A 27,193-nucleotide genomic window follows, 5' to 3' on the forward strand; every position below is an offset into this window, starting at 1 on the left:
CTTTCCATAGTAAAACTCGAATATCTCAACAACGATTAAAGATAGCATTTTTGTGTCTTCTAGGAAGTTTTCCTCATGAAATTTCCCATCTTTCTGTGGTTTAGGATGGTTGCTAGCGGAAAGTTTGGTCCATTTATTAAAGGTTTAATTTCAGAAAACACCAAAATTATGAATTTTCAGAAGACCTAAAAAAATTTTAACAAAGAAATTTGAGCCACAACAAGCCAATTTAACAATTTTTTTTCTCTTAGTTTGAAATCCGAAGGTTGCGCAAAAAATATTTTGGCTCGGTTTTACAGGATTTTCAAATGTTAAAGAGGTTTGAATTAAAAAAAAAACAGAAAAATTCAATTTTTCATAAAACCTGAATTAGCACGTCGACTAAACATTGTCCAGAGTTGTCGCCATACAATAGTTTTTTTGTTACACCATAACCAATCACTTTCCGGTTGAGCCCCCAGAATATCGAATATGTAAATCGTATAGACTAAGCTGCTTTACTCTCTCAACTCAGCTTCAAAATTATGAAGCTTTCCCATCATCCTGTTTTTAATTTTCGCCCGGTTCATGGTAACTTTGCTTGTTCTACAGTTATCAACCTTGTGTTAGAAAAACACTTACATTGTTTTTGTATGGGAATCTTCGAGGTGAACCAAAAAACAACGATGTGCAATTTACGTGCTCCGAAATACTTAAATCACGCTTGGTAGGATGGTTACCATTGACTCAAGCTTATTGGATTATAATATTAGTATTTTACCTGGTTAAAGAGGGTAAAAATATTTTTTTCGTTAAAACCACCACAGTTTGAAAGTTCTATTGGTATACTTTCATATGCTGACTGTCGAATCTGCACCACCACTGTATCTCTCAGAGGTAAGAAATGTGGCAAAAAATATATTTGAAAATAGTTCTTAACTCATAGTTTTTAAAGCGAAACCAATAGACATTTGTGTATATTGATGCTACTAACAACTTGGTAGCACATAGTGAAGGCCCAAAATGAGAAAAAAAAATTTCATTGATAAATGTGTTTTAGAAGCTCTATTTGGAATTATAACTCTCTAAGTCAATTTTAGTAACAGATGCGAATTTTGTGTCTTCGATTTTAAATATAACATTACTAATGCCATCAAACCTGTATATCGATGAAGCAAAAAATAGATTTTCCATCTCACTTTTAGGAGGAATAATCACAAATCTCATAGCACCAAAAGATGCATGATGTCATATCCATCAACTTTGCTGAAGACGTCATGATTTTATATTCAACGTAAAAAAAGTTCTAAGATTTTCTAAATTTTCCAGTTGATTTTCTTTTTTAATGGCAGACTAAATCTGACGCAGAAAAAAAAAACACAAACCAACCTAAAAAAAATCGAAATTAGTTGACATGTTCTCAAGTTAAATCGTCACACGAGGATACCAACTTAACTTTATTTATATAGAAAAATCCACCACACTGATTCTATAGGTATTGTTTTTATCTTTTTACATTACATACATATTTCGAATTATTCAACTACTCAATTGAAGCAAACTTTTACCGACGAGCCTCCAGAAGAATGCTAATCGCTTGTTTATTTTATTTTTACAGATCCGAATTAACTGTCAACACAATAGGCCGATTTCCGAATCATACCCAGTCGGAAGCCTGTGGTGATCAAAATTAGTATCATCACTCGTGTACGAGAGCACTTCGCATCCATATTGGTGTGTGTGTGTGTGAATAAAAGCTGTACAGCATCAACAACAATAACAACCACGAGAATCTGACACTAATCAAACAGCCGTTTTCCAGCCTCTCCTCGATGATAGTAATCACCATCCGAAACACTGAACCGAGCGTGTGTACGTAATTAATTACTCAATCCCCTCCTACTTCTCATGCTCCTTCTCCTCCTCCACGGCATCGTCGCGCTTTTGCATATCTCCACGAACTCCTGCTGCTGCTGTTCGGTCGGCCACAGGCAGGCAGGCAATCGGGGTCCGTGCGTGTGTTAATGGATAAAAAAGTCATAATAAATAATTAATCAATTCGGTGCCACTTCTACTACGTACCTGCTACTGCGCCAACCAGTAGCAGCAGTCCAGCCGGTTGGAGGGAAGTGGCAAGCCAATTTACATTTCTGCCTAACCGAAACTCAACCCCGCGCGCGGTCGGTCGGTCGATCGCTGGGTTGTGTACTGTGCTGTGCGCGCTATCATTGCGAGTAGTGTCTCAGCAACTTGTGTGCTAATTTACTACATACAAGTGCCCTAAAGGGCTGACAGTGACAATTAGCATACAATCGAGGTAATCCGCCATTGGACACTCTGAGCAGGACTGGAGCGGAAGAAACTCGGAACACGGGAGATTCGCGCGAAAAATGAAGAAGCACAAGTGATCGACGAACGCCGACAACGGGAACGGAACGAACAGAGTGTTTGGGGCAGAAAGCAGAAAAGAATCGCAATTCAGCGGAAAGACTTCACACACTGGCGGGCGGTTGTGTGTAGACCGGGAGTACAAGAAGGGGAAGAGTGACCAGTGACGAGTTAAATTACCGTTCACGTTTAGTTCTGCTCGTGTTCTGTTCGTCTGAAGTGGTTTCCTTTGCCTTTGTGTAGAAGATACGCGGTAGCCACAGCCGGCCGGCAAAGTCTGGCGAAAAAGGTGAAGCAAAAGCAAGGAAGAAACGGTGATTGTTGTTGAAATTAAACCGAATAAAATCTCACGGAAAAGGAAACGACCAAAAGCGAGAAGCAAAACAAGTTGGTTATAGGTTATAATAATAATAATCATCATCGTCTTTATTATTATTATTATTACGCCGATGAGGTACCGAAGTGAAACAGAGTCATAAGCGCTGGTGGAAGAAGCACTAATAAACTTTTAACGGTTTCGATCGAAATGTGAAAATTCCACTGATTGATAAATTGATTGATTGTGGAGCAGTTCTTTTCCGTTTAAGTGTGTTTGTATGTACCGCGTTTTACGAGTCCGTAAGTGCGAATAGCTCAAAACGCGCGCGGCGGCAGCAATAAAGAGTAATTAATCGCAATAAAAGTGCACAGATCTCAGGTAAATCCGAAGAATCTTTGATGCCGACCGAGGTGATGGGATGGGAGTGAAGGTTGCCCGCTCTCCAGAAGGTGCAGAAATTATCTTTCAATTTGGTCTGGTTTTGCGTCGTCGTTCTGCGTCTTGCCGATTGCTGACGGCTCACCGCGGCGAATGATAATCTGAGACCGGTTCGCAATCATTCGGCGAGAGAAGGTGAGAAATAAAAGGGGCCCCGAATCGTGGTGTGTGAATCGAGAAAAATAAAAGCTACTGCAAGAAGAGACGAAAATTATATTTCGAAAAGCGCGCACTGCACTGGTTCCGGATAAGTGTTGATTTCACGTAATTTGCGCGGAGGTTTCGAGCTGCGGCTGATTTTCATCGGTTGAACCGGACGCAGGAGCATCGGGTTGCTGTTTCCGATTGGAGAAGCGGTAGTAGCAACTGCCGGAACAAGGAGCGAAACATGTATCCGGCGCCTACGAGACACCCGTCGGCTGCGGTGAGTTGTTTGTTTATTTACATAGATCATTACAATAAAGTTAGTACCTGAGTGTTGTTAGTCGTTGAATGAATTTTTATTTTTTTGCGAAATAATCATACCATTTATCAAGGTGAATTGCAAAATTGTAGTTGCTCTGTTATTTACTATTGTATACGGTGAACCTGAAGGCACAGAGTTTATTCCATTTTATGATTTTAAAAACCCTATAATGACCTTAATTCCGTACTTCGAACAAACTGCTTAATACTGGCATTATTGCTACATTTTACGACCTGAAAAAAATTGATTGTTAGTCTCTGGACAATTGTAGAAATAAACCATTGACGCCTTTCCGCTGCCCCCTTTGTGAAGTTTATTCTATTTCATGTTTTGGTATTATTTTGCAGAAAGGTTGAAAAATCGCTTCTCACAAAACTTTGACCACCTTTCAATTTTACCAAGAACTTCGCCTCTACCCCTGGTTTTTCCTGGTATTGTAGTACATTATATAGCCTTGGGTGCTACATTCCGTATCGGAACTCGACCTTCTGTTTATTGTACACAGACTTCGCAGCTAACTGTTAAGTGTACAGGACAATAGCGGAGCTAGCGCTACGATCCTACTGACACTAACAGTCTCTCCAGAGCCGAGACTCGAACCAACGACGACTGACTTGTTAGGCCAGCATCGTACCTCGAGACCATCTGGGAGACAGCGTGAGTATCTTGATAAAGTTTAAATAACCGCTGAACTCCTTTTCGAGTTCCTTTTTAGTGTTTCTTTTAACGTTTTCTTAGAAGATTAATAATTTTTTTTACAGTGTATATTTTTTTCGGAAAGACAAAATTATTATCTACAACTTTGCCAAAGACGTCACACCAATCAAACAAACTGTTTTGGTCCTATAAATATTTGTAATCATCAATATTTTCTCAAAATAGCATTTTTCAATAATCTCTCAAAAATGCCTCGTGTTCCAAAAAATTAAACCAACAGCACAAAATGGCATCTTTTGCCTATAAAAACGTCTATGCAAAGTTTCAGCCAAATCAAATATGACAATTTAAAAAAATATATTAAAACTGGTACATTTTTTGTGGAACTGCTCCTATGGAAAAATCCAAACTGTGGTTCCGATTGGACCACCCCTTGACCCGATTTGGGATCATTTTCTTTTTTGGCCTTTTCTGGCCTTTAGAAGGCGATTTCGGCCATTCTGAGCTCAATTTGGGATAATTTTCTTTTTGGCCTTTTCTGGCCTTTAGAAGGCGATTTCGGCCATTCTGAGCTCAATTTGGGATCATTTTCTTATTTTGGCCTTTTCTGGCCTTAGGAAGGCGATTTCGGCCATTCTGAGCTCAATTTGGGATCATTTTCTTTTTTGGCCTTTAGAAGGTGATTTCGGCCATTCTGAGCTCAATTTGGGATCATTTTCTTTTTTGGCCTTTAGAAGGTGATTTCGGCCATTCTGAGCTCAATTTGGGATCATTTTCTGTTTTGGCCTTTTCTGGCCTTTAGAAGGTGATTTCGGCCATTCTGAGCTCAATTTGGGATCATTTTCTTTTTTGGCCTTTAGAAGGCCATTCTGAGCTCAATTTGGGATCATTTTCTTTTTTGGCCTTTTCTGGCCTTTAGAAGGCGATTTCGGTCCTTCTGAGCTCAATTTGGGATCATTTTCTTTTTTGGCCTTTTCTGGCCTTTAGAAGGCGATTTCGGCCATTCTGAGTTCAATTTGGGGTCATTTTCTTTTTTGGCCTTTTCTTACCTTTAGATGGCGATTTCGGCCATTCTGAGCTAAATTTGGGATCATTTTCTTTTTTGGCCTTCTCTGGCCTTTAGAAGGTGATTTTGGCCATTCTGAGCTCAAATTGGGATCATTTTCTTTTCTGGCCTATTCTGGCCTTTAGAAGGCGATTTCGGTCATTCTGAGCTGAATTTGGGATCATTTTCTTTTTTGGCCTTTTCTGGCCTTTAGAAGGCGTTTTCGGCCATTCTAAGCTCAATTTGGGATCATTTTCTTTTTTGGCCTTAAGAAGGTGATTTCGGCCATTCTGAGCTCAATTTGGGATCATTTTCTGTTTTGGCCTTTTCTGGCCTTTAGAAGGCGATTACGGCCATTCTGAGCTCAAATTGGGATCATTTTCTGTTTTGGCCTTTTCTGGCCTTTAGAAGGCGATTTCGGCCATTCTGAGCTCAATTTGGGATCATTTTCTTTTTTGGCCTTTTCTGGCCTTTAGAAGGTGATCATTTTCTTTTTTGGCCTTCTCTGGCCTTTAGAAGGTGATTTTGGCCATTCTGAGCTCAAATTGGGATCATTTTCTTTTCTGGCCTATTCTGGCCTTTAGAAGGCGATTTCGGTCATTCTGAGCTGAATTTGGGATCATTTTCTTTTTTGGCCTTTTCTGGCCTTTAGAAGGCGTTTTCGGCCATTCTAAGCTCAATTTGGGATCATTTTCTTTTTTGGCCTTAAGAAGGTGATTTCGGCCATTCTGAGCTCAATTTGGGATCATTTTCTTTTTTGGCCTTTTCTGGCCTTTAGAAGGTGATTTCGGCCATTCTGAGCTCAATTTGGGATCATTTTCTGTTTTGGCCTTTTCTGGCCTTTAGAAGGCGATTACGGCCATTCTGAGCTCAAATTGGGATCATTTTCTGTTTTGGCCTTTTCTGGCCTTTAGAAGGCGATTTCGGCCATTCTGAGCTCAATTTGGGATCATTTTCTTTTTTGGCCTTTTCTGGCCTTTAGAAGGTGATTTCGGCCATTCTGAGCTCAATTTGGGATCATTTTCTTTTTTGGCCTTTAGAAGGCCATTCTGAGCTCAATTTGGGATCATTTTCATTTTTGGCCTTTAGAAGGCGATTTCGGTCCTTCTGAGCTCAATTTGGGATCATTTTCTTTTTTGGTCTTTTCTGGCCTTTAGAAGGTGATTTTGGCCATTCTGAGCTCAAATTGGGATCATTTGGCGATTTCGGTCATTCTGAGCTGAATTTGGGATCATTTTCTTTTTTGGCCTTTTCTGGCCTTTAGAAGGCGATTTCGGCCATTCTGAGCTCAATTTGGGATCATTTTCTTTTTTGGCCTTTTCTGGCCTTTAGAGGGTGATTTCGGCCATTCTGAGCTCAATTTGGGATCATTTTCTTTTTTGGCCTTTAAAAGGCCATTCTGAGCTCAATTTGGGATCATTTTCATTTTTGGCCTTTAGAAGGCGATTTCGGTCCTTCTGAGCTCAATTTGGGATCATTTTTTTTTTTGGTCTTTTCTGGCCTTTAGAAGGCGATTTCGGCCATTCTGAGCTCAATTTGGGATCATTTTCTGTTTTGGCCTTTTCTGGCCTTTAGAAGGCGATTTCGGTCCTTCTGAGCTCAATTTGGGATCATTTTCTTTTTTGGCCTTTTCTGGCCTTTAGAAGGCGATTTCGGCCATTCTGAGCTCAATTTGGGATCATTTTCTTTTTTGGCCTTCTCTGGCCTTTAGAAGGTGATTTTGGCCATTCTGAGCTCAAATTGGGATCATTTGGCGATTTCGGTCATTCTGAGCTGAATTTGGGATCATTTTCTTTTTTGGCCTTTTCTGGCCTTTAGAAGGCGATTTCGGCCATTCTAAGCTCAATTTGGGATCATTTTCTTTTTTGGCCTTTAGAAGGTGATTTCGGCCATTCTGAGCTCAATTTGGGATCATTTTCTTTTTTGGCCTTTTCTGGCCTTTAGAAGGTGATTTCGGCCATTCTGAGCTCAAATTGGGATCATTTTCTGTTTTGGCCTTTTCTGGCCTTTAGAAGGCGATTTCGGTCCTTCTGAGCTCAATTTGGGATCATTTTCTTTTTTGGCCTTTTCTGGCCTTTAGAAGGCGATTTCGGCCATTCTGAGCTCAATTTGGGATCATTTTCTTTTTTGGCCTTTTCTGGCCTTTAGAATGCGATTTCGGCCATTTTGATCTCAATTTGGGATCATTTTCTTTTCTGGCCTTTGGAAGGCGATTTCGGCCATTCTGAGCTCAATTTGGGATCATTTTCCTTTTTGGCCTTTTCTTGCCTTAGAACGCGAGGTGAATTAAATCAGTCTATTTCATCTAAAATGTACAATTAGCCCATGTACAAAATTGGTCAAAACAATGGCTAGGGAATTGACTATTTCGACTTCGGATGGTATTACCAAGAATCAATTCCGGATATTACAAGCGATGAGACACACATCGACTACAAGTCGTTAGGGGTCGCTCTTCACCGCCCGATTAACCGGGTGGTGGCCGTCATTTTGAGCTATAATCCAACTGTCAAAATTGGCTATATTTGAACACAATCAACTCGTTTCGAGTGCTCCTGAGCGAAGTGTGCTTCCCCTCCCATCTCTCTCTCACGCTCACTCACTGTTTGTAAGTCTTATCTATCGATTGATAAAAGCTTCAATTATTGCTGTTACGCTGGCGCTTATCAACACGCCAATAAATCACCTTTTGCAGAGCGCACCCTCCAGCCGTGCCTCTTCTCATCATCATGTTGAAAGCGAAAAATTAACTGCATGTTGAACAAATTTCAATTGAATATTGTTTCAGTAATTTCACGGCTCGAGTGACGAGTGACTCGCGGCTGTCTGCCGGCGGGGAGACTGATAAGCTAGCACGGGAAAGCTTCGGAATTACCGAACATTCTGTTCGACTTGATAACATCTCTTGTTGGAGTGTCGTTCTGTAGGCAGTATCTGAGATTGTTTTTTTTTTCGAAAATAGTATTAGTAGTGTCTGAATGAAACTTCCCCCAAGAAAATGACTCTGCGTAAAGCGTAGAGCCGCGGCACGACATGAAAACAACCGACCAAACATCTCGTCAATTCACATAAATTAATTTAAATCGCAGCACACTCGCGCTGATGCTCACAACAGGCAATTAAGTAATTTGCATATATATGAAATGCCTCCGTCGCTGCTGCTCAAGCAAACTACGGTACGAACTGAGTAGTGACTCTGGTCAGACGCTGTGTGAGCCGACGGTTGACCGTGCCGCAGTTTCTAGCTGTCGCTGTCTATTTGCATATGCGTCCACACTCTCTGTAGAGCACCCAAGTGGAAGACTGACGGACCAGGGATGAGCCGAAACGCAAGGATCGTGCCGGTTGGTACAGTAATGATGTGATGAATAATCAGCTTTTGCGGATCGGCTATACCGATGAAGAAAAAAAAAAACAACCACACGAAAGAAGTGTGAACGCGGTTTACAGCCGCCGCGCTTTCGGGGCTGAACCGTTTCGGTTTCGATTTATACAAGAAATTATGACCCAGATTAGGGGCTGTCAAGCCAGATCGCACGCTACAACGCGTGTTGTGCTGAACCGCCAATTAAGAAGTGCGAACCGGAGCAAGATTCGCGTAACCAGCTGACGTTTGTCATATGGGTGTGGCGACGAGCGCGTGTTCTGTTTGACGCCATCGGAAAAAATTTCACGGTTCCGTGAACAACGACAATCACTGCTGCAGCAACAACAGACATCGCTATTGACATTTCGAGATAAATATACTAGTTTTCGATGTTTACACACGCCATCAATTGAATTGTATGTTTTTTTTGGTTTTATTTTTATTCGGAGCTGTTGAATTGATTGATTACCCTTTAGTGATGACGGTATGAATTGCTTAATTAAGTTGAAGTGACTTGAATGACTAGTCAATGGTTCGTTATCTGGTGATTAGTTTTCATTTCGTTCGATTGACTTATTGTTTGATTCATTGCACACTCGACGCAAGTGGTGGCGCGGAGATGGAGAGGTGCTGAACATTTGAGTGCTTGTATGTTTGATTCTCGACTGGGAGGAACTGTTCCACAATTGTTTCAAACACGAGCCGTTTACTGTTAAAATCGAACTCCGAAACAGAAAAAAAGCACACAGATTTTGTGAGTGCCTAGCACTACAAAAACTCTCTTTTCAAATCGTTAAATATTGGAATTTGAAACCTGGAAAGTAGAGGTAATTTACAATGGGAAAAATAGTATAATTTTTATTGAATAAGCAGGAAAAGAGAATAAAAAAAAACAATAGAAAAATTTTAAAATGCTACTCCGTGATGAGTCGGAGCCAGTCAAGATTCGCAATGAATCAACTGAAAGAACGACTGGGAGTGATAATTCCTCCTCGCTGTGCATCATTCAATGACCCAATTTTTTTTAGATCAATAGTGGCGCCGGCCACGTGCTTACGTCGGTTTCGTGCAACACCGGCACAACTGATAAATTTTCACTTTCTAGATTTTGATGTCAAACAATTCCAAATACGGTTAAGGTTTGTTGCACAAAGACTTGTTTCAAAATTCACAAAACAAAACTGTTATAAGCTTATATGCCTTTGGACTTCCAATCAAAAACATGCTCCAAAGATGGTAAAAAAGAGATTTAAATAAATGTATGATAAATGTATTTTAAAACGCTTATTTTTCAATCCCGTTTCTCTTGGAATTATAAATTTCGAGTGGTGACAGTGCCGCACGAAATTCACAATAAGAAATGTTAGAATGTAGTTTTTGCTTTGTTAGAGTCCGAGTATACCTCTGCATCCCTACGGAATACCACGGAAGGGATTAATGTAACAATATACATAGATATGGTCATGTACATACGAATAATGTGAGATTAATAAAAACGAGTTATAAAATACAACAATAAGTATTAGGACATGTAAAGAAGATTTCGGTTAGCTGAAAATTTCATATTTTTTAACGAAAAAAACGCAAAAAAATAAAAAAAAAAACGGATTCGAAAAACATATGAAAAGTGTCCGTTATATTGTGTTCCCAGAAAAAGTGATGAACTTTTTCGAGACTAATCCATAACATCAATAGTTGTTGTTGCGGCTAGAAACATGAATTGAAATAAGGTATTGTAACAACATTGCAGCGCTTGCACAAACGTGTCGCTCTTTTCTACAACCATTCACCGCATAAAGTCATTCACACGTTTACGCAAAAAGTGGAAAAATCAGAGCACCGAGATGCGACGATTTACAGGTACAGGTTAAGCAAAACAGGAACTACCCAACACGGCTATAGACCATTTCAAGAGATGTTTCATGCCCTACCCTACCCTACCTGTTTGTAGAATGGTCTATTCACGTTTGCCTTTCCTATCTACACCTTCAGCGCGGCATAAGGGGGGGGCGTCGAATTTCTTTGACGTAGAACTACGTTTTTCTTTAGCCTACCATACGGGGATGTAAATAGGAAAACTATTAACAAAAAGGGGACGAAAAATGTCCCTTTTTGAAAGCTTATAAATCGGTTTGTTTTCAACCGATTTCCTTGATTCTTGCAGCAATTGATTGGAAAATTGTACACGCATCCACCCAAATGTAGAAAAGTGTTGCTTGATTATGCGAACTATTGAAAATTGTCAAGCCTTGTAGAAACGAAAATGACGTCTTCTGATTGAAATAGTATAACTAGTTAGCCGCGAATTGCGGTAGTAGCAGCAGCGGGTTACGCCAGTGAACAAGTCACATTACGTATCTAAGCAGCAGTGAGGTAGCACCAAACGTCTCGATATGCCAGTTAAGGGCTTCGGTATTCTTCCCGCGATAAAGTTTTGCTTTATCTTGGCAACAACACATTCTGTGCTGAATCGAATAAAATACAATCTGTCGCGGCCGTCTTATTAACTGAATGCAAAAACAGCTTTTACAGCGAGCAAACGAAATCGCTTGATGTTACAAACCGCAACACGATACGGGTTAAAATCGTTGCGTGTGTGAGAGCACCATCGGTGTTTATTCGCTGTGTACAAAAATCAAATGTGAATTGTGGAATAATGCATCTAAAGAACATTAGAGAATGGTAAAACTGAACAGAAAGGCGTGGCCTATTTCGTAGCAACCTTCGGCTATAAAAGAGTGTTTTTGGTAAAATCAGCTACACTCATTAGTTGGAAGGTAAGCTGGCTGGACCGTCCACAACGTTGACAGCAGTAACAGCAGATATTAGCACTCAGCAGTAACAGCGGATTGCGCCTGTGGCTGCCTTTAATTCAAACAAATCACTTGCCCTGTGGTTGGTCACCATGTCTCAGGAGCAGAGCGGTTCTTCTCACTTCTCAGCATGTGTCGTCAGACTTTCGTTATTGCCCCTCTACTGAGGCAGCTTAAGGCAAATAAACAAGTATTTGAAGGTTAACCATTTTTTGACAACTCAAGCGAGCAATCTGTGCTGGAAACTACCAATTTACTGAATGTGAAACAGCTTTTACAGCTCGTGTTTTCAGGGTTTTTATTACCCCCTTGTTGAGGCAGCACAAAGCAAGCGTGTGGAGGCTTTATGACTCATTGATGAAACACTTACAACAATGCATTTGTTAATAGTGTGCGTAGTTCTACGTCAGTTATGCGGTCGTGTCTTGGATACAACCTTCTACTTTTTCACTGGGTATGAGCTTGGATTCTAACACATAACAAAATCAAAATATCATTTTGTACTTATCTCACTGAATCGATTGAAGTTGTGGCATCTTCGAGCGCCTCTACAGCCTGCAGCAACCACTCACACCAAACACACTAGTTTCAGCAAAATAAAATTGATGTAAAACACTTGATATGCGATCTTCTACTAAGCAGAGAATTCACACGTGCTGACGATAGCCGTGCTGTTAGAGCCCCTCGTCTAGAGAAAATATAAAGAAATAAGAGGAAATAAAAATATCGAAGCAAGCTGTGATCAAGAACGGACGTGAAAATGTTTCTCGTCGGAATTTTTCATCGTTTTTTCAAGTTTTTATAAGTTATATATTTTCTCTCTGGAAAAGTGATGTGTCTACGTTTATTGAATGAAGGCCGCTGTTGTTTCGGTGTGAATTCCGAGTGTTTGATTTGAATCGCGATGAAGTGTTCCGAGGGTTGTCGAGTACGGTTGGAGATAGTGCAATAATGTCGACGTATTTTATTTAGCCTTCCCGTCGCGTAATCGTTATGTTTTAAGTGCAAAGGGTGGAGTAAAAGGTAATACGAAATGTGGCGGTTTCGTATTATCGGTGAGAGTGACGTCAATGTTGAAATCCGTGAAAGATTCGTGCAATTTTGTGGCTAATTTGTGAGAGCTGCATTTCGTTTTCGGTGGCGGAGCACGTTTCCCGCTAGCCCTTGCCTTGTCATAAGTGTGTGTGAGTAAGTGCAATGTGAACAAGGAAAAGCGAGAGAAGTGCGAGTGCAGGATGACCGTTGCTCTTGCGTGCGGCACGTTCTCGCACTAGCATGATAGTTCAGAGAGGACGCGGGAATTAAAGGATAAGTATTAGTGTTGGTGACGTTTTGCCTGTGTTTTTTGTTTGATTTGCATGGCAAAAGGGAACCAATGTTTTTTTTTGTCTTTTTTCTCTGCTTTCATTTTGAGCAGTTTTATGCCCTTGTTTTATGATTTTTCTAGCTTTTGAGTAAATACTGAAACACATAGACAGTTTTTAATTTAATTAAGTAGAAATCTTGTCGGTTAGCATGGCAAATAAATTTTGATTGCGATTGTTTTGGCATTTTGTTGAATCTAATTAGTACTCGGTCTTGTTAGATATGCATATTTGCATTTTGTAAAAATTTCTAGCTATGAATGCATGAAACTTTGCCAGTTTTTCATACTCAGTAGGTATCTTCGCTTCGTTATTCAAGAAGTAAGTGGTAATCAACGCGAAATACCGCGTCTCCGCGTATGCGTCGGTAAGAGGTAATAGAGCGGTTGCGCATAACTTTCCGGGGTAAACGTATTTTCGGCCCAGGTGAGCTTTGCTCAACTATGGATTTTCGGTGTTTTGTGACTTCCGAGGTGTACCAAACCATTTATTCGCAGACTGTCCACCCGTAGGTTCTATTCCAGCACGCAGTGATTCGGAGTAGGTTCCGTTCGTTCGATAAATATCGTAAATAATTAATCGCGACAAAACATCGTAATTAATCGCCACCAAATATCGCAATTATTTGCAATTAATATCAGAATTATACGCGACTCGTCTGTCAACGTACACATCCTTTTTTTCTTTTTCTTTCTTTTTTGTTCGTTTCAAACGGCAATGGCCAAGCAAATAGGCCGTTTTTGAAGTTCTCTTGCTGACCGCTTGCAGTATGTGTTGAGGGCCTATATATTTTCTTTTTTCTTGTTTTTGGTTAATGCATATCTGGTTGCTTCGTAACATTGTGTAGTCAGCTGAGATAAATCAATGATACGTTTCAATGATACAATGATCAATGATACGTTTCGGTAGTTGCATAATGACTTCATAAACAGATTTTCGAATATTTGAGTCTGGCTTGATTAGGTTATAGGTTCGGTATCCTTGCGTGCGCTTTATTTTTGCGGTGTTACATCATCAACCGGAATGAGTTCGGATCGCGTTATGATTTCCGTAAAAGATATAATGAACTCGTACGCGCGATATTTGGTATTATGAACCTGGTATTAGAACTCAGCGCATCGTTTACCAAAACGAAATCTGCTGCAAACCTTACCCTTTTCTCCAACATCCCAGTGATTTCTCGTGGAAGTGCAGAGGTGTTCTCGGCTTCCAATAAAGCGAGTATCACGTCAACATATTCCTATACACACTCCTTCTTTGACCTGCATTCGGATGCGGCCGGCGCTGGTATTGCCTAATATAAAGATCAAGGTCACCAGTTTTGACACATTGAGGATGAATGTTAATCCCAAGCATCATCCATTGGTTCTCTGTGTAATTACAGCTGATCTGGCAATAACGGAGTAGCAACCGCGGGCGGTCAATCATGCTCATGCTCATGCTCAGAAATAAGAGAAAATAAAAATAGTCTTGTCTGACAGTAGGAAAATGAAAAATATAGAAATAGAAACCTGCATTACACTCAATTCGAAAAAAATCTAAGTTGACCGCTTATTTTTATTACGTTTTTTTTCAATAAAAAAATTTCCAGTGTATTATTCCACAATTTTTTTTTTTCTATATTTTTAAATGGAAATGAAAATTTTTGAAAACCATTCCTTATCAACTTTTTCCTATCCCTTGTTATTATCTTCAGCTTTTTTTAAATATTAGTACATATTAATTTTCCAAAAACATTGCAAAGTTGCTTAGAGTATCAGAGCCTGCACACCCACAAAGTTTTATTTAATTTTGCGAGAGTGCTGCTATCTGGTCGAGTTTGTGCGAAATCCTTCAATTAGGGTAGGTGAGCCAGTTATGGCAAGTGCACCAGTTATGGTTATATCGCATAAACGTAATGGTACCAGTTATGGCACTATCCCATTTAAACTCCATAGGCCATAACTGGTACATTTTTAGGCATTGCCATAACTGGTACGCTTCTCGTACTTAGTTGAAAAAAGTTAAAAGTAGTAAGTAAAAAAATAAACAGAGATAGTGATTAAGGAGTTAAAATGAAAAATTAAGGAATCAAATATATTGCAAATGTTAGGCCATGGCATAACATTTTAAAAATTTTACAGAAGCAATGGAACAAAAGTGCAAATAGAGGAAATAAAAATATGATCGTGAAAATGAAAAAAAAAATATTTTTGTTTCTGTTACACCAGTCAACAAACGTGTCACAACAAGATAGACCTTCAGATCATCGACATATACCAACACGCACCTGGAATCTAGCTGAATGGCAATTTTATTGAAGTATAACGCAAACTGCAGTGGACCCAGATTACTGCCCTGAGGGACTTCGGAAGTGTTGCTAAATGTCGATGAAATTGTGTATTCCAGAATAATACGCAAAGTGCAGCCAAAAAGATACGAGCTCAACCAAGAAGTCAGTTTCTCAGACATTAGGAGCTTAGAAAGCTTATGTAAAAGTATTCGATGATTTATTGTATCGGAAGCGACTCCAATATCTGTGTACACAGCGTCTGTGTGTGAGACACAGGTATTCGTGAATTCGATCAAGTTGGACGACACAGGACGACCCGGCTTAAAATCATGCTGTTCAACTGATAAAGTTCTCATGGAAGGTTTTAAAAAAGGGGCTTTTTCCGGATGGCGATAAAATAAACTAGGACAGATAATTAAGTTCGTTAAAGTTCCCATGGAAGGTTACACTAGCTTATTTGCGAAAAAAAATCTATGCTCTTGCGTCCGGCCTTCTGGCAGGTAACCGGAGCATTCGCCATGGCGAATGAAAACTTGCGTGTAGGCATGTTTTTGGGTTCTTTCTTCGTTTTATTTATCGATTCCTCGTCAGTTTTTGCTACAAATTTGTTGAAGTAGGTCTACGCTTCTGGTTTACTCAGAAATTCTCGATAAGAAGCAGCTGGGGGACGTTGGGCGAGCTCAACAACTTGGGTACTACATCGATATTCAGACGCTACACCTCCTCCAACGATCGCTTCGAGTAGTAGATCGACGCCCGATCCGACCAGAACACCACGACTTCACCTTATGGTATTTCTTAATGAACGACGCAACTTCTGGCAGGCACCTTGTTCTATGATTTTCCACTTCCAAGGCGGAAAAGAGAGCGGCTCTGACATCCCCTGATCACTGATTGTCAGCCACAGCAGCACTTTCTTGGGGAATTTGGTGTGTAAAATGAACTTCACTTTTGGGGGAAGCAAAATACGAAGTGCCCTGCCAGTCGTTGCCATCTTGGGTGAGATAGGTTTCGTCGTCCATCACCACCGCCACGTCGCGATTCGCCGGGAAAATCGACTTGATCATCTTATTCCATCGCTGCCGATGTTTTATCATGTGCAGCTCCGAGACCAGTGGACGAGACTGCCGCTTTCTTACATTTATGTCCATGTTCGCGTTTAACCGGCTGAACCGACCTCCTGGCCTAGCGCACGCAGCGATGTAGCCACTTTTTCGCTGGTCTTCCTCTTCAGCATCCTTTGGTGCTTCTTGTCGCTCAGGGTCGTCGGCCATCCGGAACCGGGTTTTCTTTCGATGTTCTGATTGTTGTCCAATGGTGTCACAATGTTGTAGATGTCGAAACGAGCGTATTCTGTGTCCACGAAATGCCGCACGATGTCCGTTTCGACGCGGCGGGGTACCGTTCTTTGGACGCACATATTTTACCATAATGCTTAGAGTTCAGGGAAGCAGTAAACAGGGTCGAGCACCACCCAAGGTTATTACGCTGTGTATTGACTTGTTTCAAGTTCAGGAATTCGGATCCATCGATCACAGCAGTACTAGCAACATGAAGTAGGAGAGAACTATCAAATTGTATTCTATTCTACCCATTCTATACTTCCGTAAGAAGACAGAATTAGCCTTGCAGACTCATAATCTGTACATAGACATTAAGGCTGCGTACGATTCAGTTAAGAGATATGAATTATGGCAGATTATGCTGGATCATGGTTTCCCAACAAAACTGAGTGGACCGATTCGTGCTACTCTTGACGGTTCTAAGTCATGGGTCATGAGTTGCCGGAGAGATATCCGACGTTTTCATGATTTTAGATGGTTTGAAGCAGGGTGATGGGCTGTCAAATTTTTTGTCACGGAGAACTGGCGTGCAGAGAAGTGACACCATCATAAACTCTGCCAAAACTACGGTGATGATAGATGGGGTATCATGTAAAGTAGTCGACGAATTGCTTTTCCTGGTGACAGGCGATAATGAGTTTAGCCGTGAGATAAGATGGCGGATATGGTCGCAGACTGGGCCTTCTACGGAATGAATAACCAGCTAAAGTCCCGCAGCTAGCAAAGCCATTTAAATATACTTATCCTCTATAAAACACTGATCCTCCCGGTGGCTCTCTATGGCTATGAAGTTTGGATACTAAAAGAGACTAATCGCGAGCTCTCGGTGTTTTTGAGCGTTAGATCTAACGACGTAAAAAAGGTGAGTAATACTTATGTAGATTAGTCATCAAAAAATAGTCTCAACTGATGAAATTCATGAAGCAAAAAAAAATTATGAGCACTAAAATATGAAATAAAATTAAACGATGAAGAGTGAATGCTCACTTCTTTTATTTCTTTCTAACTGATGCCTAGGCATCACAAAACATCAACATAGTTTCATCACTCGTTTAACGATGTTTCTCATCACCTCTCGGTTGCGTCATTCTGCTCGAGAAACAATAGTCCTCCGAAGGAGGCTAATTTTTATTTGCCTCCGGCGCGGAATCTCCCCGCAGCGATGTTTGCTTGGCAGCAGACCCGTGCGGTTGACCACTTTCTTCGTTGGCCATTTTCCATGCTTCGTTGATTTGCAGCCAAATTTGTGTACATACGAGAAGCTACTAGCTTACTAGTAGCAGCAATATCAGCAAGTCAACACGGTCATTAGTCACACACCAAAAAAAATGCTCGGTTTGGAAGCGCTCAACCGCATCCCAGCTCTGCTATGGCCATTTGCCCCTGTTCGGCCGGAGAAGCGCAGCACAGCGCAACGCGCAGATGGCAGGCGTCGGTGGGCAAGCGCTTAAATTCCTAATTGGACGAGAAAAACGCTTATACTGAATGAGTCTCGGACCGAGGGGATCTGCTTTTCGTGGGGGTCGTTCTGTCTGCATGTTTGTTCAGGCAACTGAAGAAGAAAGAAAAAAAAATAAAAATAAAATATTAATTACTAGTTTATTTAACTTTACGCTTTCTGTTGCGCTCGACGGAGAATTACGGCGGTCCGCGGTGGGGATCAGGTTCTACCCATCAGTGGTCGCAACTTGTCTCACTGGCGAGCATTCATGGTGTGATTAACGTTGCAGAGCGGTTCGAGTTAATAGCCGCGAAAACAGTTTGCCAGGCGATGCGGTGGGTGGAAAGCGAAACTTGAGAGTTATTTTCGATGGTTAGCTGATGTTGCCAGCTTGCGATTCGTTTGTGTTTCAATTTTCCGCCTTGGATGGTTCGCTTCTCTCGGTTGTGTTTCACATGTTTGTTTGACTAATTCGAGCCGGAGCTGATGGACACGAAGATAAAATCCTAATGGGAAGAAATGCTTTATAAATTTTGTTAATACGAAATTGTAATCTGGTCTTCTGCCGGAGATTCCCAGCTAGACTGGAAAGGTCATCGTCATAAATCTGAACACACGTTAACCCACACGCGTTACACATACCTACATCTGGCAACTGTCGCTGTGGTGTTATTTTGCAGTTGACATCTCTTCTAAATAGCTCGGAATATATGCGAGTCTTGCACCTCCCCTTCGTCCTGGTGAACCACAGAGTAGTGGGTTGGTGATGAGACACTATTTAACGAGACGTGTATCGTCTCTGGTTGAAGCAGTCAGTGCACAGACTGTCCCAGAGTCGAATTCAGGATGACGATTAGATGCGGTATCTATCACCTCCAATGCCACTCTGCTCCGGCCGGTTTGTAGAGCATTTGTGGCTGTTTTAGATATTTACGCTGTGCACTATTTGCCGGAGCTATTTACATTCTCTGGTTTTAACAAAATAATCATAAAGATGTGTCAATATTTGCACGCTCCGACTAGCGTTGATGATGGTCGGTCTTGACGGCCGGGAGCTTTGCGCCGGGAGGAAAGCTTACTCTTGGTGTGGAATTTACGACCCGCAAGAGCACACGGATTGTTTGCTCCGGCAGGAGTGGTGTGGACGTCAATTTTGAAAGACTTTTCTCGAATCCAGGGCTTTCGATTGGCATTGGCACTCGATTGTGGACTTAGTGGATGAAGCATTAGCAGTAATAATTGTTCTTCTTCTCATTAGAAAGTGAGGATGTTAAATTTACTTTTTTTCTCATAGGAAAGCGAAAAATTGCAAAAAATTGATTAGTTTTGATCAGTTTATTCTTAAGATCTAAAAATTTATTTGGGTTAGAACCACGCGAAAACATTTTGTTGGCCATTCTATTACCTGAGATATTTTCTTTTCTTCTCACCATTTGGTGCTGCTCAGTACAAAATGAAGATGTTTCCAAACAAATATTCACCACCTTTCGAATTTTTTTTTCAACTCACCTCCACTCGCTAATGACACTTCACGATTGCATTTGAATACTCCATTACAAGCAAACCAGTACCCTTGTCTATTTCTCTCACTCAACACTTTAGTCCGAGTTTTTTCCCACTCCCAGCAAGCGACTAGCAGGCTAGTAGCGTTAGTTTACAAAATTGAAAGGCTGCTTCATTCATTGTTCCTTGTCGACTGGCTTGCCGAGAGGATGGGGTGGAGTGGGTTGGAAGCATCGGTGGCCCTCTGACGGTTGTTGGTTGCGAGTGCCTATGATGTAGCCATAACAAAACACTTACCTAGACAAAGCGGGCAGCCGCCTGCTGGCACCTAGCAGGAGAGTCGACAGTCGTCAGCTCGAAATGGAATTTGTTGTGCTTGGCTAGTGGAAAAGTGGTATGGTGTGATGGCGCCCTTTTGTTGTTTTGCCTAAACAGTGCCAGTGTAGCGGAGACCGTCTGTGGTGTAAACTCTGCCGCGTTCGGTTACCGTCTGGTTTGGTTGGTGCGCCGTTGGTTGAAGCCAGAGGGAAAGGAAGTGCGGTCAATGACAATCCTGGGTAACTATGGAAAGACACTTTCCCGCTGATATGTAACTAACTTTTCCGTATCCTTCGTTTTGGTTGAGTTGTCAGTGTGTCGCGCTGATGTTGTGGTACGAACGAGGCAATCTTTTTTCCACCTTTCACAACAGAGACTATGGTTAGAAAGTGCATATTTTAATTTGAGAACAAATATGCATTACACTATTAGCACGAAGTTGAGTTTCAAGGTTTAATCTCTTTCCTTCTCAGAGCACACAGTGGAACGACTTAATACAAAGGCTGGCCAAGCAAAAAAAGTGTCGATAAATGTGATAAAAACTTAATATTAACATAATTTTGGGCCGCTGAACACGAATCTGGCATCCATTTTTTGTTTGGGGCCGTCCATTGAAACATGAAAAAGTGCCAAAAAGCATTGAAAATTAATGTTTTTTGGCACTTTTTTCCTCACGTTTTGTTATGTAGAATTATATATATTGGCCACAAGTAGTGCGTCCTCACCATTGAAAAAAAATCACGTAATTTATGGACGACTCCTCGAGTTGAACAAATTTTGCCTAAATATATATTGTTTTCATTAAATAAAAACAACATAAGTAATACAAATAATTACAAATTGAAATAATCTTCACCATCATCTTCCGCTGTGATGGCTGAAATCTCATGTTGAATTGTTTCCAGAAAATTTAAAATTCATTATACCTATTACAAATATGCTAGCATTTTAAAACAACATTCAATTGCGAAAAAATAAACCTGTTTTATTAAATTCGGGTGATGTTTGGCTGAGTAATAATTTTTTAAGAAAAACAGATTTTTTGACTTTAATCGTACAGTTGTTTTTGGATTGTTTATTTCACGGTGCTACATATGGAAAAATGCAAGAATTTCTGATGTGGCCTAGTGTAGACGGTTGCCTTAGTCGATTGTTACTTGAAAGTTTTTGTACCTCACATATTTAATTTTAGCTCGGTCATTTGTCAACCGATTCCTAATAAGTTGGCCGTTTTGGGGAAAAGAAAAGCAGGGTCTTTGAAATATACAGATGTTTATTTCTGAATTTTTGCCTTTCTCCTAGTTTTTTATTAAAGCAGTGAATTTTTTTTTTTGCTCAGTGAACCATTTACAAGTATATCTGGACACTGTTTTGAAATAATAAAAAATGCTTTAGCTTGGATTAACAGGACATCAGCATTAAACAATTTTAAATAATGATAAAGGTTCTGAAAGCCAGAGGTAAGACCAGTACGCTGGAAATTGTCAAATGGGTCTAAAATAGGCTGTCACAGCAAAAAAAAGAAAAATCTTTCAATTACATAAAAACTCTGAAAACATTGAGCAAACAAACCGTCTCAGACTATTTTTTACCAGTAAAATCGTCTTAGTCTTTTTAACCAGTTTTGTCTCCTGTTCTTCATAGTTTTTCTGCCGGCTTTGTCATTTCTATATTAATTTAATGTCTTTTTTGTGTCATTTTTAAGTTATTTGTGGGCCATTTCGTTCCATTTTTGTGCAATTTTTATATTAGTTTTATACATTTTTTTGCCATTTGTAAGTCGCTTCTGTGCCATTTCTCTCTCAGTTTTAAGACGGTTTCGTTACATTTACTGTCTTTCAATGTAATTCAGGTAACATTTTTTCGCTCTATTCTTCTAGCATTTTTATTTTTATTTTATTTTCGTCTCCTTTGAATTTTCATTTTTGTATTGAGTTTTTACTTGTTTCAGTATTAATTTTGTGTCACTTTTATATAACTTTTACATCAGTTAGGTGTAAATGTTGTGGCATATTTCGTGTTATTTTTTACTCTTTTTGAGGGAGGGATCCTACTCTGGAAGGTCGAAAAAAAGGAAGAATTCTCGGATTTTTTTTCGGACATTTTTAATGGAGTGAAGTTGTCGGGTATTTTGGCTATTGGTTAAGGTGTATTCGAAGATGTATTTTGCATTTCGTGGATGCAAATATAGTGAGTATTATGAGTATTAGCTGGGAACGCGGATGCTCCCTCTAAATCAGTACCTAACTGGTGGTAAGTTTTACTCAGCATCTACTGAACTGATTTGGCTAAAATTTTGTTTCAGCATGTAAAAATGGATTACCCAACTTGTTACACAGCCGTTTTTGGAAATTCGAAAAATTGTGAAAATGGCTTCAAAAATTTTTTCCATCAAAAAATCGTAAAAAATTAAAAAATTCAGGTATCAAAAAACGACCAGATAAAAAGTAAAAAAATCTATTTTTTCATGCTAAAACAAAATTTCAGCCAAATCGGTTCGGTAGATACTGAGAAAAACTTACCACCAGTTGAAAAACATGGTTTCGAGAAAAACGTTGCCAATAACGTAGTACTCACTATATTTGCACTTACGACACACAAAATATATCTTCAAATATAACTTAATCAATAACCTAAACACCCGAACACATCACCTTACCCTAAACATCCGAAACAAAATCACAAAAATTTATTTTTTTCCGACTAGGGTCCCCCCTAATTTAAAACTTGCATTAAAACGAACATGAAAAAAAGAAACACTCGTAAAACTACATACAGGGTGATTGGATCCTAGTTGGAAGAATTTCGGTGACTGATAAGCGGCCACATCTGATGCAAAAATTCCTTCTACTCATATGCTCTAACGTTAGTCTACCCAGAGTTATTCAACTTTTAAGTTTTGTGGCTACTCGTCCCTTCCCAGTTGGACTCGAAGTACTATGCTGGCCTAACAAGCCAGTCGTCGTATGTTCGAGTCCCGGCTCGGGAGTGATTGTTAAAGTGACGCCACACGGACGCTAATTCCCTTAGTTTCTAAGTCATAGTTGATTGTAAAAAGCATTTTTTCATCATAACGCGGGATTGTACTGTCAAAAGCTATAACATAGAGACCCTGAACTACTCCGTCATGCCCGAATAGTTCATAGCCTACTATTCAGTGATGGAAAAAGCTTTTTGCAATCAACTAAGACTTAGAAACTAAGGGAATTAGCGTCCGTGTGGCGGCACCTTTAGTGTCAATAGGATCGTAGCGCTAGTCCCGCAATTGTCCTGCACACTTAACAGTTGGCTGCGAAATCTGTGTATGTATAAGGGGGCCAATCATCGTATGGAAAAAAAGTGACCAGAAAATTTCAAAAATAAACCTTATACAAAATGTTCACCTGCTCGAAAAAACACCCTGTGCAAAATTTCAGCTCAATCGGACTTAAAATGGGGTGGCGCAAAGCGATTAAAGTTTGGCCTTTTTGAAAACCGAAAAATGACCCAAGGGGGGAGGGGGGTTTGTGGAAATTGTGGAAGGCGGAAGGTAATAGTAAGGTAAGTAATATTTAAGATTTATTTAATGAAATTGATCGCTAGTCTCTCGAAATAGCCTATATAATTATATACACTATAACTTGCATCGAACACATTATGCTTCAAAAGAGTGGTTCATTTATTCGACATAGGGTGGTTTATAATATTGTGTAAAAATGAGTATAAAATGAAAAAAAAAGACTTTTCACTCAATACCAATAGAAAAATTCCTGAAAATATCATATTTGTTATATCATTGTCGTTAGGGTGGCAATGTTGAATTGGAAAAAATACCATGTAAAATGACAAGATATTACAAAACAAATTTACAAAATGTTTCAAAAACCTACTCTTTGCAAAAAAATATCTCAATCAAAATTAAGACTGTGTCTCGCGGAAAATGTTGAATGCCTTCATGTCATTTGAAAAATCACACACGTGTTTTCAATTCCAAGTGTCTTAAAAGTACATGAAACGGTGGAAACTGATGGAATATGTTTTTTTATTTTGTTTCAAAAATCTACTCTCTAGGACACTTGTACTTGATCTTTCGAATGTTGTACCAGACAATTTATTCGTTTTATTTACCACAATGATGTCCTCTACCAACACTTGATTGAGCACACAGTGCTCTGGCTGATATAATCGGACAATAGACTGTATCGATGATATTCAGTGATAATGAGAGTATAGGGATCTCAATCAGATACGCAACACAATTGACTCCTTGTTTCTGGGTTTGCGTCGTTTTGACAGTTCGACCATACATTTTCTGTCAAGTTTACATCATCAGAACCTGAACGTGCCCATTGGCTGGAACTTTAAATAGACGTTTCTATAGGCGAAAAATGCCATTTTGTGCTATTGGTTTGATTGGTTTCACACAACTCATTTTTGAAAAGCTATGAAAAGTGCTATTTCGGTATTGATGATTACAAATATTTTTAGAGCCAACACAGTTCGTTTGAGCGGTGTGTCGTCTTCGGAAAAGTTGTAGATAATAGTTTTGTCTTTCAAAAAAAAAAAAAAAAAAAAATACATATACTCTAAAAACCAATAATTATTTTTTTGAAAAAAATTAAAGGAAAGTTAAAAATTAACTATCCAAAACAGCCCATTTGAAAAGAAAACTGATTTTTTTTTATAAAAACTACGAAAGATTACCTGAACAACGAAACCGGTCATGGAGGAATCAGAAAAAAAAGTTATATTTTTAATTTATTTGTTTTACAGATTATTTTTTTGAAAGAACAAAGTTATTATTTACAACTTTGCCAGATACACTATGTCAATCAAATAAACCGTTTTGACTGTAAAAATATTCTTAATTCCTCATAGAGTGCTCTATTGGAAATTAAAAATACGTCTACAGTCGAAACGGTTTGTTTGATTGGCATAGTGTCTTCGGCAAAGTTGTAGATAATATTTTGTCCTTCCAAGGAAAAATATGCCTTTTAAAAAAAATTGAAAAAATATTTTCAAATGGTTCTAGAGAAGTGTGAATGCATAGTGCATAATTTGATAACGGAGAGTCCAAACTAGCGTTTTGGATAAAAATTTTGTTTGATAAAGTTGCCGAAGCTCAACTATTACCGAATAAAAATTGGGTTAAGAGGTTAATCAAACTAAATAAAAGCTTCTTAAATCCAGCTTTTTATTCAAAAAAAAGTTTTGTATTTATGTATGTTCCAGCATAACTCTCGAATGACTGTACCGATTTCAACCAAACTTGGCATACGTGTTCTTTGTATAGAGGAAGTGGTCATAGAAATATTGGAAAGAAGGAGGTGCAACCTTCAAAGGAGGAGGGGGTCTTAATTGATCAGAAAATAAATTTTCATACATTATGGGAACTTTCTGGATGAATACGATAGTTTTTGGGCCTTTGGTCATGTCTGGAGGCCGATATTGATTTCCAAAGACCGGGACATGATGTCAAAAAGAGGGAGGGGGCCCAATTGAAACTTTTTGAAAAAGTACGATAACTTTCATGCCCTCCTTGAATATATGCTTTGCAATATGTATATTTTCGATATCAAGATGACGTCCAGAATCCAATTAGTCATGTCCGGCGCAAATTTTTAAATCGTACATGGCGGATTACATTTCCTGAAGAGGTTACTCAAATACAGAAGAATGCTTGGACGTAATATTGAAACGTTGTTTTGAAATCAATTCCGCGATTTCTGCTTTCTGTCAAACTGTGTGAAACTGAGTAAAATGGTTAAATCATATCGATATCTCTAGAAAGAGAACTACCCAGTCAACATTTTCATACGCATAATAATTTTTTTTTTAATCAGTAGTATATTTGACACGGCACGATACATTGTGTGTTTAACTGAGCCAGATACAATATTAACTAAAATTAGATTAGAAAGGGGAAGGAGGGAGGCATTTTTTCATTTCTCGCGGCCGACTACGAGCTAGTGGAGATTTAGGGTGAGAAGAGGGGAGATACAATTATTACTTAGAGCTATTTTAAAACTATCAAATCAAATTAAATGATTAAAGTACAAAATAGAATTTAATACACATCGAATCTTGATACTGGTTTTCATTACTGTCGTCTGTTGCAGCAGATTAGGTGGTAAATAAGTGTTGTTGCTTGTGTGTTTTCATTAGCAGTGTATCATACACCGACTAGAAAGAGAAAGAAACCGTTAAATCGGAACTTTGATGTTTTTCAATTCGTAGATAAGCTGCATATACGGTAAGTCTCGCCTACCCAGGATATCACGCACGGGGACGTTGGGTTGTATTCCTCGGGTCCTGAGGGAGTCCAGAAGTTGGGATCTGGTGCCAGAGTATTCAGTGCACACCCAAACAATATGCTCAATGTCATGATATCCCTGTCCACAAACGCAAAGATTGTTATTCGTGAGCCCAATACGCGAGAGATGTGCGTCGAACCTATAGTGATTGGACATAAGCCTAGACATCACACGAATGAAGTCTCGACCTACATCCAATCGCCCGAACCACGGTTTCGTCGATACCAGAGGGATGATAGAGTGTAGCCACCGCCCCAATACCCCTTTGTCCCTTGAGTCCTGCCAGTTAAGGAGTGTCCCCTGACGAGAAATTCCAAAAAATTCATTGTAAGCAATAGGCCTTTCGTAAATGTCACCGTTTGTTGCGCCCACCTTAGCCAAAGTGTCCGCCTTCTCATTGCCCGGAATGGAACAAAGAGAGGAGACCCACACTAAGGTAATCTGGGAAGATTTTTCGGATAAAGCACTCAGATGTTCCCTTATTTTTCCCAGGAAATAGGGAGAGTGCACATCCTTCATCGATCGGAGAGCCTCAATGGAACTGAGACTGTCCGTAAAGATGAAGTAATGGTCCGTGGGCATTTTTTCGATAATCCCTAGGGTATACTGAATCGCAGCCAATTCTGCGACGTAAACAGAAGCAGGGTTATTGAACTTATGGGAGGCGGTAAAATTGTTATTGAAGATACCGAAGCCAGTGGACCCGATGAGAAGTGATCCGTCAGTGTAGAACGCATTATCGCCGTTGATGTTTTTATATTTATCAAAAAATATTTTAGGGATCTGCTGCACGCGTAAATGATCCGGGATTCCACGAGTTTGTTCCATCATGGATGTATCGAAAAACACAGTGGAATCAGGAGTAGCTAATAAGTTGACACGATTGGAGATGTATGAAGAAGGATTTATGCTTAGGGACATGTGATTAAAATACACAGTCATAAAACGGGTTTGAGAATTAAGTTCGATTAACCTTTCAAAATTTTCAATCACGGGACGGTTCAAGACCTCACATTTGATTAGAATACGAGAAGACAGGTCCCAAAAGCGGTCTTTTAATGGGAGAACGCCTGCCAGAACTTCCAAACTCATCGTATGGGTCGAGTGCATGCCACCTAAGGCGATACGCAAACAACGATATTGTATTCGCTCCAGTTTGATTAAATGAGTGTTTGCTGCGGATCGGA

General features: G+C 39.7%; 1 protein-coding gene across 9 annotated transcripts in view; it reads left to right on the top strand.

The window, feature by feature from the left end:
* The window catches only part of LOC129727630 (protein groucho), a 343,638-nt gene that overhangs the window by 15,120 nt on the left and 301,325 nt on the right, over positions 1-27,193 (top strand). For all 9 annotated transcript variants that reach the window (XM_055685625.1, XM_055685632.1, XM_055685627.1 and 6 more), the window contains exon 2: positions 1,598-3,548. In XM_055685625.1, coding sequence (XP_055541600.1) covers positions 3,513-3,548 — 36 coding nt within the window. In that variant the 5' untranslated portion in view covers positions 1,598-3,512. The remainder of the gene's footprint in view (positions 1-1,597; positions 3,549-27,193) is intronic.

Source organism: Wyeomyia smithii, chromosome 3, assembly GCF_029784165.1.
Source record: "Wyeomyia smithii strain HCP4-BCI-WySm-NY-G18 chromosome 3, ASM2978416v1, whole genome shotgun sequence".
Classification (NCBI taxonomy): Eukaryota; Metazoa; Arthropoda; class Insecta; order Diptera; family Culicidae; genus Wyeomyia; species Wyeomyia smithii.